Source organism: Oncorhynchus clarkii, unplaced genomic scaffold (genome assembly GCF_045791955.1).
Source record: "Oncorhynchus clarkii lewisi isolate Uvic-CL-2024 unplaced genomic scaffold, UVic_Ocla_1.0 unplaced_contig_6080_pilon_pilon, whole genome shotgun sequence".
Classification (NCBI taxonomy): domain Eukaryota; kingdom Metazoa; phylum Chordata; class Actinopteri; order Salmoniformes; family Salmonidae; genus Oncorhynchus; species Oncorhynchus clarkii.
The window spans coordinates 15,001-28,109 of NW_027259580.1; the positions used below are offsets into that span (position 1 = coordinate 15,001).

The 13,109-nt window shown below is 48.7% G+C and overlaps 1 protein-coding gene across 1 annotated transcript in view; it reads right to left on the minus strand.

Annotated features, from left to right (window-relative positions):
* LOC139400330 (small G protein signaling modulator 2-like) overlaps nt 1-8,754 on the minus strand; it is a gene marked incomplete at both ends in the record, with an annotated part of 19,831 nt that extends 11,077 nt beyond the window's left edge. Inside the window, 4 exons of the mRNA XM_071145297.1 lie at nt 1,182-1,316; nt 7,231-7,379; nt 8,123-8,190; nt 8,581-8,754. Of these exons, the coding sequence (XP_071001398.1) occupies nt 1,182-1,316; nt 7,231-7,379; nt 8,123-8,190; nt 8,581-8,754 (526 nt within the window). The remainder of the gene's footprint in view (nt 1-1,181; nt 1,317-7,230; nt 7,380-8,122; nt 8,191-8,580) is intronic.
* Between the last annotated feature and the right edge of the window lie 4,355 nt (nt 8,755-13,109).

A 13,109-nucleotide genomic window follows, 5' to 3' on the forward strand; every position in this document is an offset into this window, starting at 1 on the left:
CTCATGGGCCTCAAGTGGATCTTCTAGCAATTACAACTAAACTCCCAAGCACTAATCAAAATCTATAAAGAAATGGTTAATTGACTACAAAAATCAACATTTTTGCAATGGCCACCTCCGTCTCCGGACTTGAACTCCCATTGAAAAGCCTGCGGTTTTGAATTGAAGAGGACAGTCCATAAGAACAGATGAAGGATAACAAAGATCTGGAAAGATCTGGAACGATTCTGTACGGAGGAATGGTCTAAGATCCCTCTCAACGTGTTCTCCAATCTCTTATTGTTTTTGTTGAAAAAGGCTCAGTGTCGTTATCCTCACAATGGGAGGGGGCTGGAGTATTGAAAACAGGGGAGGGGGCTGGAGTATTGAAAACAGGAGAGGGGGCTGGAGTATTGAAAACAGGGGAGGGGGCTGGAGTATTGAAAACAGGGGAGGGGGCTGGAGTATTGAAAACAGGAGAGGGGGCTGGAGTATTGAAAACAGGGGAGGGGGCTGGAGTATTGAAAACAGGGGAGGGGGCTGGAGTATTGAAAACAGGGGAGGGGGCTGGAGTATTGAAAACAGGGGAGGGGGCTGGAGTATTAAAAACAGGGGAGGGGGCTGGAGTATTGAAAACAGGGGAGGGGGCTGGAGTATTGAAAACAGGGGAGGGGGCTGGAGTATTGAAAACAGGGGAGGGGGCTGGAGTATTGAAAACAGGAAAGGGGGCTGGAGTATTGAAAACAGGAAAGGGGGCTGGAGAATTGAAAACAGGGGAGGGGGCTGGAGAATTGAAAACAGAGGGGGCTGGAGTGTTGAAAACAAGAGAGGGGGCTGGAGTGTTGAAAACAGGAGAGGGGGCTGGAGTATTGAAAACAGGAGAGGAGGCTGGAGTATTGAAAACAGGAGAGGGGGCTGGAGTATTGAAAACAGGAGAGGGGGCTGGAGTATTGAAAACAGGAGAGGGGACTGGAGGGGGTTTGAACTCCTTAGAAGGCAGGAACCTAGGAAGACACCTAGCGAGGAACCAGGCTCTGAGGGGGTTTGAACTCCCTAGAAAGGCAGGAGCCTAGGAAGAAACCTAGCGAGGAAGCCGGTTCATAAAGGTGGTTGATCCTCTTCTTGGCTGTACTAAAAATATTTGTACAGTACTACAATAATACTACTACATGTTACAGTATTAAAACTCTGTGTAGTCTTACCGGTTGGACCAGGACGTTGTTTTTGCCGTAGAGCAGGTGAGTACGGGAGTTCTGGTGAAGAGATTCCACGTATTCCCGTGCAGATGCAGCAAACTTATCCTCGGACATGCTGACGCTGGACTGTCTCTTCTGGATCTGGGAAACAGGCCATGAGAAAGGTCTACGTTGTTGAGTATTGATTGTGTAAGGACGTGACTCAGATCCTGACTGATTGTCCCTCAATTTTTTTTATTTAACCATTATTTAACAACAAATTCTTATTTACAATGATGGTCTAGCAAGAGGCTAAAGGCTTAATGCAGGGATGGGGGGATAAAAATGTTAGGACAAAACACACATCACGAGAAAATAGACACCACAACACTACATGGAGAGACCTAAGACAACACAGCATGGCAACAACACAACATAGAGAGATCTAAGACAACACAACATGGCAACAACACTACATAGAGAGACCTAAGACAACACAGCATGGCAACAACACAACATAGAGAGACCTAAGACAACACAACATGGCAACAACACTACATAGAGAGACCTAAGACAACACAACATGGCAACAACACAACATAGAGAGACCTAAGACAACACAGCATGGCAACAACACAACATGGCAACAACACAACATGACAACAACACAACGTGGCAACAACACAACATAGAGAGACCTAAGACAACACAGCATGGCAACAACACAACATAGAGAGACCTAAGACAACACAACATGGCAACAACACTACATAGAGAGACCTAAGACAACACAACATGGCAACAACACTACATAGAGAGACCTAAGACAACACAACATGGCAACAACACAACATAGAGAGACCTAAGACAACACAGCATGGCAACAACACAACATGGCAACAACACAACATGACAACAACACAACATGGCAACAACACAACATGACAACAACACAACGTGGCAACAACACAACATGACAACAACACAACATGGCAACAACACAACATGACAACAACACAACATGACAACAACACAACGTGGCAACAACACAACATGGCAACAACACAACATGGCAACAACACAACATGACAACAACACAACGTGGCAACAACACTACATAGAGAGACCTAAGACAACACAGCATGGCAACAACACAACATGGCAACAACACTACATAGAGAGACCTAAGACAACACAGCATGGCAACAACACAACGTGGCAGCAACACAACATGACAACAACACAACAACAACATGGTGCAACACAACATGACAACAACACAACAACAACATGGCAACAACACAACATGGCAACAACACAACGTGGCAACAACAAAACATGGCAACAACACAACGTGGTAGCAACACAACATGACAACATGGTGCAACATGACAACAACAACAACAACATGGTGCAACACAACATGACAACAACACAACAACAACATGGTAGCAACACAACATGACAACAAAACATGACAGCAACACAACATGACAACAACACAACAACAACATGGTGCAACACAACATGACAACAACACAACAACAACATGGTGCAACACAACATGACAACAAAACAACAACAACATGGTAGCAACACAACATGACAACAAAACATGACAGCAACACAACATGACAACAAAACATGACAGCAACACAACATGACAACAACAAAACATGGCAGCAACACAACATGACAACAACAAAACATGACAGCAACACAACATGACAACAACAAAACATGGCAGCAACACAACAACTCTAGAAGAAAAAGAAACGCACACCTAGTTAGGCGAGGTGCTGTCTAGCGGAGTAGAACACTTGAAAATAAAAGGAGAGCCGAACACTCTAGGAGCTCAGATGCAAAAATGTAATATTCAATGTTTTGACAGCCAAGCTGTCTTCATCAGGGTATAATCACAAACATGTCAAAGTCTACGTTGAGACCGAAGAGAGCAAGGGTCTTTAAGTTAAAGATCCAGGCAGCCTCTCGTTTTAACAATAAATGATCAAGGTCACCCCCTCTCCTAGGGAGGGTGACATGTTCGATGCCGATATAACAGAGACGAAATCGAGTGGCCTGCCTCCAAAAAGAGGGCCTCAACTGGATAAGTAAAGTTTTTGCACCTAATGGTGCTACGATGCTCCGAGACCCTTGTTCCCTTCGGTCTCAACGTAGACTTTGATCTGAAGCCACTCTTGTGATTATTGTGACTTATTGTAATTGTTTGTAAGTTTGTGTAGTCTAAAATGAATCTATGATCGTATGCTATCCATTTGTTGTTTGTAATGCTGTTCTTTGTCTGCCATTTTAATATTTGAGAATTAACCAATGATATCAGGCCACTTTTGGCCATGATTACAGACACCTGTGTGTCTTTTGACACTACATAAACGAGTCATCCCGCAGTGTTTGTGATTATACCCTGATGAAGACAGCTTGGCTGTCGAAACGTTGGATATTACATTTTTGCATCTGAGCTCCTAGAGTGTGCTGCTCTCCTTTATTTTCAAGCAACACAACAACACAACATGACAACAACCCGACATGCAGCAACACAACATGACAACAACCTGACATAGCAGCAACACAACATGACAACAACCTGACATAGCAGCAACACAACATGACAACAACCCGACATAGCAGCAACACAACATGACAACAACCCGACATGCAGCAACACAACATGACAACAACCTGACATGCAGCAACACAACATGACAACAACCCGACATAGCAGCAACACAACATGACAACAACCTGACATAGCAGCAACACAACACAACATGACAGCAACACAACATGACAACAACCTGACATGCAGCAACACAACATGACAACAACCCGACATAGCAGCAACACAACATGACAACAACCCAACATAGCAGCAACACAACATGACAACAACCCGACATAGCAGCAACACAACATGACAACAACCCAACATAGCAGCAACACAACATGACAACAACCTGACATAGCAGCAACACAACATGACAACAACCCAACATAGCAGCAACACAACATGACAACAACCTGACATAGCAGCAACACAACATGACAACAACCTGACATAGCAGCAACACAACACAACATGACAACAACCTGACATAGCAGCAACACAACACAACATGACAGCAACACAACATGACAACAACACAAGACAACACAACAACATGACAATAACACATGACAATAACACAACACAACAACAACACAGCATGACAACACAACACGACAGCAGCACAACACGACAACAACTCAACACGACAGCAATTCAACTCAACACGACAACAACACAACATGACAGCAACTCAACACGACAACAATTCAACACGACAGCAACTCAACACGACAGCAACTCAACACGACAGCAACACAACACGACAGCAACTCAACACGACAGCAACACAACACGACAGCAACTCAACACGACAGCAACTCAACACGACAACAACACAACACGACAGCAACTCAACACGACAACACAAATTAGTAGCAGCACAAACATGACACAAAAATTGTTAGGCACAAAGGACAAAATGGCAGATTAAACACATCACGCGAAGCAGCCACAAGTGTCAGTAAAAGAGTGTCCATGATTGTCTTTGAATGTGGAAACGGAGATAAAATGGTCCAGTTTGACTGTTTGTTGCATCTTGTTTTTTGCAGTTGCTAACTGCTGTGAACTGAAAAGAGGAGCGACCCAGGCAACTGTGTGCTTTGGGGACCTTTAACAGAATGTGACTGGCACCTATTGGGCCCTGGTCAAAAGTAGTGCACTATATAGGGAATAGGGTGCCATAGGGCTCTGGTCTAAAGTAGTGCACTATATATAGGGAATAGGGTTCTATAGGGCCCTGGTCTAAAGTAGTGCACTATATAGGGAATAGGGCCCTGGTCTAAAGTAGTGCACTATATAGGGAATAGGGTTCTATAGGGCCCTGGTCTACAGTAGTGCACTATATAGGGAATAGGGTTCTATTGGGCCCTGGTCTAAAGTAGTGCACTATATAGGGAATAGGGTTCTATTGGGCCCTGGTCTAAAGTAGTGCACTATATAGGGAATAGGGTTCTCTAGGGCCCTGGTCTAAAGTAGTGCACTATATAGGGAATAGGGTTCTCTAGGGCCCTGGTCTAAAGTAGTGCACTATATAGGGAATAGGGTTCTATAGGGCCCTGGTCTAAAGTAGTGCACTATATAGGGAATAGGGTTCTATTGGGCCCTGGTCTAAAGTAGTGCACTATTTAGGGAATAGGGTGTCATTTGGGACGCAGACCATGATTGAAACTGACTGGGTCCTTTACCCATCAGGGATTTGAACCAATAACATTGTAGTTACTTAGCCCTATTGTCTAACTACAAGGGTCTGTGCCCTTCTGAGAAACTGCTCCCAGGACTCCTGGGAAAACAATTGTTACTAAGTGAACTATCCTGGCTAAATACAGTTGAAATCTGAAGTTTACATACATCTTAGCCAAATACATTTAAACTCAGTTTTTCACAATTCCTGACATTTAATCCTAGTAAAAATTCCCTGTTTTAGGTCAGTTGGGATCACCACCTTATTTTAAGAATGTTAAATGTCAGAATAATAGTAGAGAGAATTATTTATTTCAGCTTTTATTTCTTTCATCACATTCCCAGTGGGTCAGAAGTTTACATACACTCAGTTAGTATTTGGTTGCATTGCCTTTAAATTGTTTAACTTGGGTCAAATGTTTCGGGTAGCCTTCCACAAGCTTCCCACAATAAGTTGGGTGAATTTTGGCCCATTCCTCCTGACAGAGCTGGTGTAACTGAGTCAGGTTTGTAGGCCTCCTTGCTCGCACACGCTTTTTCAGTTCTGCCCACACATTTTCTATGGGATTGAGGTCAGGGCTTTGTGATGGCCACTCCAATACCTTGACTTTGTTGTCCTTAAGCCATTTTGCCACAACTTTGGAAGTATGCTTGGGGTCATTGTCCATTTGGAAGACCCATTTGCAACCAAAATGATACTGATGTCGAGATGTTGCTTCAATATATCCACAAAATGTTCCTTCCTCATGATTCCATCTATTTTGTGAAGTGCACCAGTCCCTCGTGCAGCAAAGCGCCCCCACAACATGATGCTGCCATCCCCGTGCTTCACGGTTGGGATGGTGTTCTTCAGCTTGCAAGCCTCCCCCTTTTTCCTCCAAACATAACGATGGTCATTATGGCCAAACAGCTCTACTTTTGTTTCTTCAGACCAGAGGACATTTCTCCAAAACGTACGATCTTTGTCCCCATGTGCAGTTTCTAACCGTAGTCTGGCTTTTTTATGGGCGTTTTGGAGCAGTGGCTTCTTCCTTGCTGAGCGGCCTTTCAGGTTACGTCGATATAAGACTTGTTTTACTGTGGATATAGATACTTTTGTACCTGTTTCCTCCAGCATCTTCACATGGTCTTTTGCTGTTGTTCTGGGATTGATTTGCACTTTTTGCACCAAAGTACGTTCATCTCTAGAAGACAGAACGCGTCTCCTTCCTGAGCGGTATGACGGCTACGTGGTCCCATGGTATTTATACTTGCGTACTATTGTTTGTACAGATGAACGTGGTAACTTCAGGCGTTTGGAAATTGCTCCCAAGGATGAACTAGACTTGTGGAGGTATACCATTTTTTTCTGAGGTCTTTGCTGATTTTCTTTTGATTTCCCCATGATGTCAAGCAAAGAGGCACTGAGTTTGAAGGTAGGCCTTGAAATACATCCACAGATACACCTCCAATTGACTCAAATTATGTCAATTAGCCTGCCTGTAAATAATTGTTGGAAAAATTACTTGTGTCATGCACAAAGTAGATATCCTAACCGACTTGCCAAAACTATAGTTCGTTAACAAGAAATGTGTGGAGTGGTTGAAAAACGAGATTTGATCACTACAAACTAAGTGTATGTAAACTTCTGACTTCAAATGTATGAAAGGAAATTAGTATTGCCATAGCTGCTCATTGAATCCTTACGGAATGAATTGTACAGTATTGACCAACTGCTCCAGTAAGAGCCCCATGCATTCCTCAGGCCCCCAGGGACCCAGTGTCTCTCACCCCTAGAGCGGGCCTCCTGCTGGGGGAAGCGTCCTGGCCCCGGTGGGCCCCGTGGATCCGGTGGCGCTGGACCAACTCGTTGGCCGACGGGTCCGTCCAGAAGTGGTCGGTCGTCTTCAGCTTAGTGTACTCCAGAGCACAGGGACCCACTGGAGGAGGGAGGGGGGGAGGGGGGAGAGAGGGGGGGGGGGGGGGGGGAGCGGGAGGGAGGGGGGAGAGAGAGGAGAGAGGGAGGGGGAGAGGGAGGAGGGAGGGGGAGAGGGGGGAGAGGGATATAAAGAGGGGGGAAAATAGGGTGAGAATGACGGAGGGAGAGAGAGAGAGAGAGTAAATAGAGGCAAAAAGAGTATCTACTGTATGTAGCATTATATCAGTCCATAGAGACATTATAACAACCCAATGTAGCATTATAACAGGCCGTAAAGACATTATAAATACCCAATGTAGCATTATATCAGTCCATAGAGACATTATAACAACCCAATGTAGCATTATAACAGGCCGTAAAGACATTATAAATACCCAATGTAGCATTATATCAGTCCGTAGAGACATAACAGCGCAATGTAGCATTAAAACAGTCGGTGGAGACATTATAACAACCCAATGTAGCATTATAACAGCAGTCCATAGAGACATTACAACAACCCAATGTAGCATTATAACAGTCTGAAGGGTCATTATAACAATGCAATGTAGCATTATATCAGTCCGTAGAGACATAACAACCCAATATTGCATTATAACATCACGTAGGGACATTATAACAATACAATGTAGCATTATATCAGTCCGTAATGACATTATAACAACCCGACGTAGCATTATAACAGTCCACAGGGGTGTATAACAACCCAATGTAGCATTATAACAGCTCTTAGGGTCAACTTACCCAGTAGACATGCCAGGATGGGTCCAAACACTGAGTCATGCATCAGAGCCTCCCTCTCATAGTACTTACTGTAGAGACAACACACACACACACACATCAGAGCCTCCCTCTCATAGTACTTACTGTAGAGACAACACACACACACACACACACACACACACACACACACACACACACACACACACACACACACACGCAATGTAGAGAAACAACAAAAGAGCATTGAGTCAAACAATGGAAAAACAACACTCAAATGACTCCATTAGGCTTTATGCAAGACATAAGGAGGGAATGAAATGAGGAATCTGACAGTTCAAGACAGGCAGAAATGTCATGTGCAGAACAAAAGGCAACAGGGAGAAAGCTAATTCAATTGGCTGGAAGAGACATGGACAAGATGTTGCTCTTTGCATACAGTGCAGTGTGAGTTAATGCAGAAGTTGCCATTCATTTCTTACCTGGAGTTATCCACGATGTACTGTACGACCTTGTCCAGGACCTTCTCGAAGAGGGCGGTGCGAACCCAGATGTGCTTGATGGCCTGAGCGGAGAGGGGCTGGGGGGCGCGACCTGCAGACGACGACTCCTGCCTCTTCAGGGGCTCCTGACCCACACGCTGGGTCCTCTGGGTTCTAGGGGGCAAAAGGCAAAGGACAGTAAATGACAGGGTTAGGGTTTGAGGTAGGGGTTAGGGTACGAGGTAGGGCTTAGTGTTCGAGGTAGGGGTAGGGGTAGGGGTTTGAGTTAAGGTTAGGGTTCGAGGTAGGGGTTAGGGGTAGGGTTTGAGGTAGGGGTTAGGGTACGAGGTAGGGCTTAGGGTTCGAGGTAGGGGTAGGGGTAGGGGTTTGAGTTAAGGTTAGGGTTCGAGGTAGGGGTTAGGGGTAGGGTTTGAGGTAGGGGTTGGGGGTAGGGTTAGGGATAGGGGTTTGAGTTAAGGTTAGGGTTCGGAGTAGGGGTTAGGGTTTGGGGGGTTTGAGTTAAGGTTAGGGTTTGAGGTAGGTGTTAGGGGTAGGGTCCGAGGTAGGGGTTAGGGGTAGGGGTTTGAGTTAAGGTTAGGGTTCGAGGTAGGTGTAAGGGGTAGGGGTTTGAGTTAAGGTTAGGGTTCGGAGTAGGGGTTAGGGTTTGGGGGGTTTGAGTTAAGGTTAGGGTTTGAGGTAGGTGTTAGGGGTAGGGGGGTTTGAGTTAAGGTTAGGGTTTGAGGTAAGTGTTAGGGGTAGGGGTTTGAGTTAAAGGTTAGGGTTTGAGGTAGGGGTTAGGGTTCGAGGTAGGGGTTAGGGTTAAGGGTCAGGGTTCGGGGTTAGGGTTCGAGGTAGGGGTTAGGGTTCGGGGTTAGGGTTCGGGGTTAGGGTCAGGGTTCGGGGTTAGGGTCAGGGTTCGGGGTTAGGGTTCGAGGTAGGGGTTAGGGTTAGGGTCAGGGTTCGAGGTAGGGGTTAGGGTTTGGGGTTAGGGTCAGGGTTCGGGGTTAGGGTCAGGGTTCGGGGTTAGGGTTAGGGTCAGGGTTCGGGGTTAGGGTTAGGGTCAGGGTTGAGGTAGGGGTTAGTGTTCGAGGATGGGGTTAGGGTTCGGGGGTTGGGGTCAGGGTTAGGGTCAGGGTTCGGGGTTAGGGTCAGGGTTCGGGGTCAGGGTTCGAGGTAGGGTTAGGGTTCGGGGTTAGGGTTCGAGGTAGGGGTTGGGGTTAAGGTTCGGGGTTAGGGTCAGGGTTCGGGGTTAGGGTCAGGGTTTCGAGGTAGGGGATAGGGTCAGGGTTGGGGTTAGGGTCAGGGTTCGGGGTTAGGGTTAGGGTTAGGGTTCGGGGTCAGGGTACGAGGTAGGGGTTAGGGTTCGAGGTTGGGGTTAGGGTTCGGGGGTTGGGGTCAAGGTTAGGGTCAGGGTTCGGGGTTAGGGTTAGGGTAATGGTTCGGGGTCAGGGTTTGAGGTAGGGGTTAGGGTTCGAGGTAGGGGTTGGGGTTAGGGTTCGGAGTTAGGGTCAGGGTTCCGGGTTAGGGTCAGGGTTCGGGGTTAGGGTCAGGGTTCGAGGTAGGGGATAGGGTTTGAGGTAGGGGTTGGGGTTAGGGGTTAGGGTCAGGGTTCGGGTTAGGGTCAGGGTTCGGGGTTAGGGTTAGGGTCAGGGTTCGGGTTAGGGTCAGGGTTCGGGGTTAGGGTACGAGGTAGGGGTTAGGGTTCGGGGTTAGGGTTCGGAGTAGGGGTTAGGGTCAGGGTTCAGGGGTCAGGGTTCAGCAGATGATCTCAGGTAAGACTGGTGTTGCTGTAGGTTGGGGATTCCAGAAGTCCCAGTTGGAAGAATAAAGGAATTAGGAAATCCTCCAAACAAGTTTATATACGTTTTTCAACCCTACTGTAGAGTAGACTGTATGCTATCTCTGAGCTGAGTAATTGTCTTGTTGTGTGTAACTACAGTGTGTATGCACTTGACTCCATTAAAAAGGGGTAGGATAGGTATAATGGCTATGGTACGGTCTCCACCGTGTCACCTATACAGTACATAATGGGTGGGGCGAGTGGCTATGGGTTGATTTGGGACTCTACAGAAAGACACCTGTTTAACAGGTGATGTTGTAGTTGTCACCAGGAGGGGGCAGCATACCATACAGTCAGGAGGTCCGCTTAGGATTCAATGGGAGATTCTTAATAGGTTTTTACTAAAGGGACAGTTGTACATTTACTGGGGGGGCTGGTCCAAAAATGTTTTTGTTTTTTTGTTGCTTCGGTGAGGTTTGTGTGATGTTTTTAATTAGGCACAGGGGATGGTAGTGTATGTTTCCGTGGTTTACATTCCTCATTTTGCAGGTGTTACTATTTCATTTCTTCCATATAGCAACATGTCCTCATCTCCCTGCATGCTCTTCCCTTTAAAGGGTGTTTTGGTACTTCCCTTACGCAGTCGCTAACTGTACAGTCAAGTCTATCCTGCCCTCTAGTCATAGTGACAGTAGTGGTAGGTTTGTTCACATCTGCAATAGGCTAACTAGCAGTCATACCATACACACAATATTTCACGTCTCACCAATCTTCTATATAAATCAACATAGAGGAAGAGCTGTTGGGCAGCAGAGAGGCCAGGTGCAGCAGAGAGGCCAGGTGTAGAGGAGAGGTCAGGTGCAGAGGAGAGTTCAGGTGCAGAGGAGAGGTCAGGTGCAGAGGAGAGGCCAGGTACAGAGGAGAGGTCAGGTGCTGAGGAGAGGTCAGGTGCACATAGAGGCCAGGTGCAGCGGAGAGGTCAGGTGCAGAGGAGAGGCCAGGTGCACAGAGAGGTCAGGTGCATTGGAGAGGTCAGGTGCTGAGGAGAGGTCAGGTGCTGAGGAGAGGCCAGGTGCAGCGGAGAGTTCAGGTGCAGAGGAGAGGCCAGGTGCAGAGGAGAGGTCAGGTGCAGAGGAGAGGCCAGGTGCAGCGGAGAGGCCAGGTGCAGCGGAGAGGCCAGGTGGAGCGGAGAGGTCAGGTGCAGAGGAGAGGTCAGGTGCAGAGGAGAGGCCAGGTGCAGCGGAGAGGTCAGGTGCAGAGGAGAGGTCAGGTGCAGAGGAGAGGTCAGGTGCAGAGGAGAGGTCAGGTGCAGAGGAGAGGCCAGGTGCAGCGGAGAGGCCAGGTGCAGAGGAGAGGTCAGGTGCAGCGGAGAGGCCAGGTGCAGAGGAGAGGTCAGGTGCTGAGGAGAGGTCAGGTGCAGAGGAGAGGTCAGGTGCAGAGGAGAGGTCAGGTGCAGAGGAGAGGTCAGGTGCAGAGGAGAGGTCAGGTGCTGAGGAGAGGTCAGGTGCACATAGAGGCCAGGTGCAGCGGAGAGGCCAGGTACCGCAGAGAGGCCAGGTGCATAGGAGAGGTCAGGTGCAGCGGAGAGGCCAGGGGCAGAGGAGAGGTCAGGTGCACATAGAGGCCAGGTGCAGCGCAGAGGCCAGGTGCAGAGGAGAGGTCAGGTGCACATAGAGGCCAGGTGCAGCGGAGAGGCCAGGTGCAGAGGAGAGGCCAGGTGCAGAGAGGACAGGTGCACAGAGAGGTCAGGTGCATCTGAGAGGTCAGGTGCTGAGGAGAGGTCAGGTGCTGAGGAGAGGCCAGGTGCAGCGGAGAGTTCAGGTGCAGAGGAGAGGCCAGGTGCAGAGGAGAGGTCAGGTGCAGAGGAGAGGCCAGGTGCAGCGGAGAGGCCAGCTGCAGCGGAGAGGCCAGGTGGAGCGGAGAGGTCAGGTGCAGAGGAGAGGTCAGGTGCAGAGGAGAGGCCAGGTGCAGCGGAGAGGTCAGGTGCAGAGGAGAGGTCAGGTGCAGAGGAGAGGTCAGGTGCAGAGGAGAGGCCAGGTGCAGCATAGAGGCCAGGTGCAGCAGAGAGGCCTGGTGCAGCAGAGAGGCCTGGTGCAAAGGAGAGGTCAGGTGCAGCAGAGAGGCCTGGTGCAGCGGAGAGGCCAGGTGCAGCGGAGAGGCCAGGTGCAGCGGAGAGGCCAGGTGCAGAGGAGAGGTCAGGTGCAGAGGAGAGGTCAGGTGCAGAGGAGAGGTCAGGTGCAGAGGAGAGGTCAGGTGCAGAGGAGAGGTCAGGTGCAGAGGAGAGGTCAGGTGCTGAGGAGAGGCCAGGGGCAGGGGAGAGGTCAGGTGCACATAGAGGCCAGGTGCAGCGGAGAGGCCAGGTGCAGAGGAGAGGTCAGGTGCACATAGAGGCCAGGTGCAGCGGAGAGGCCAGGTGCAGAGGAGAGGCCAGGTGCAGAAGAGAGGCCAGGTGCACAGAGAGGTCAGGTGCAGAGGAGAGGTCAGGTGCAGAGGAGAGGTCAGGTGCAGAGGAGAGGTCAGGTGCAGAGGAGAGGCCAGGTGCACAGAGAGGTCAGGTGCATTGGAGAGGTCAGGTGCTGAGGAGAGGTCAGGTGCTGAGGAGAGGCCAGGTGCAGCGGAGAGTTCAGGTGCAGAGGAGAGGTCAGGTGCAGAGGAGAGGCCAGGTACAGAGGAGAGGTCAGGTGCTGAGGAGAGGTCAGGTGCACATAGAGGCCAGGTGGAGCGGAGAGGCCAGGTGCAGAGGAGAGGT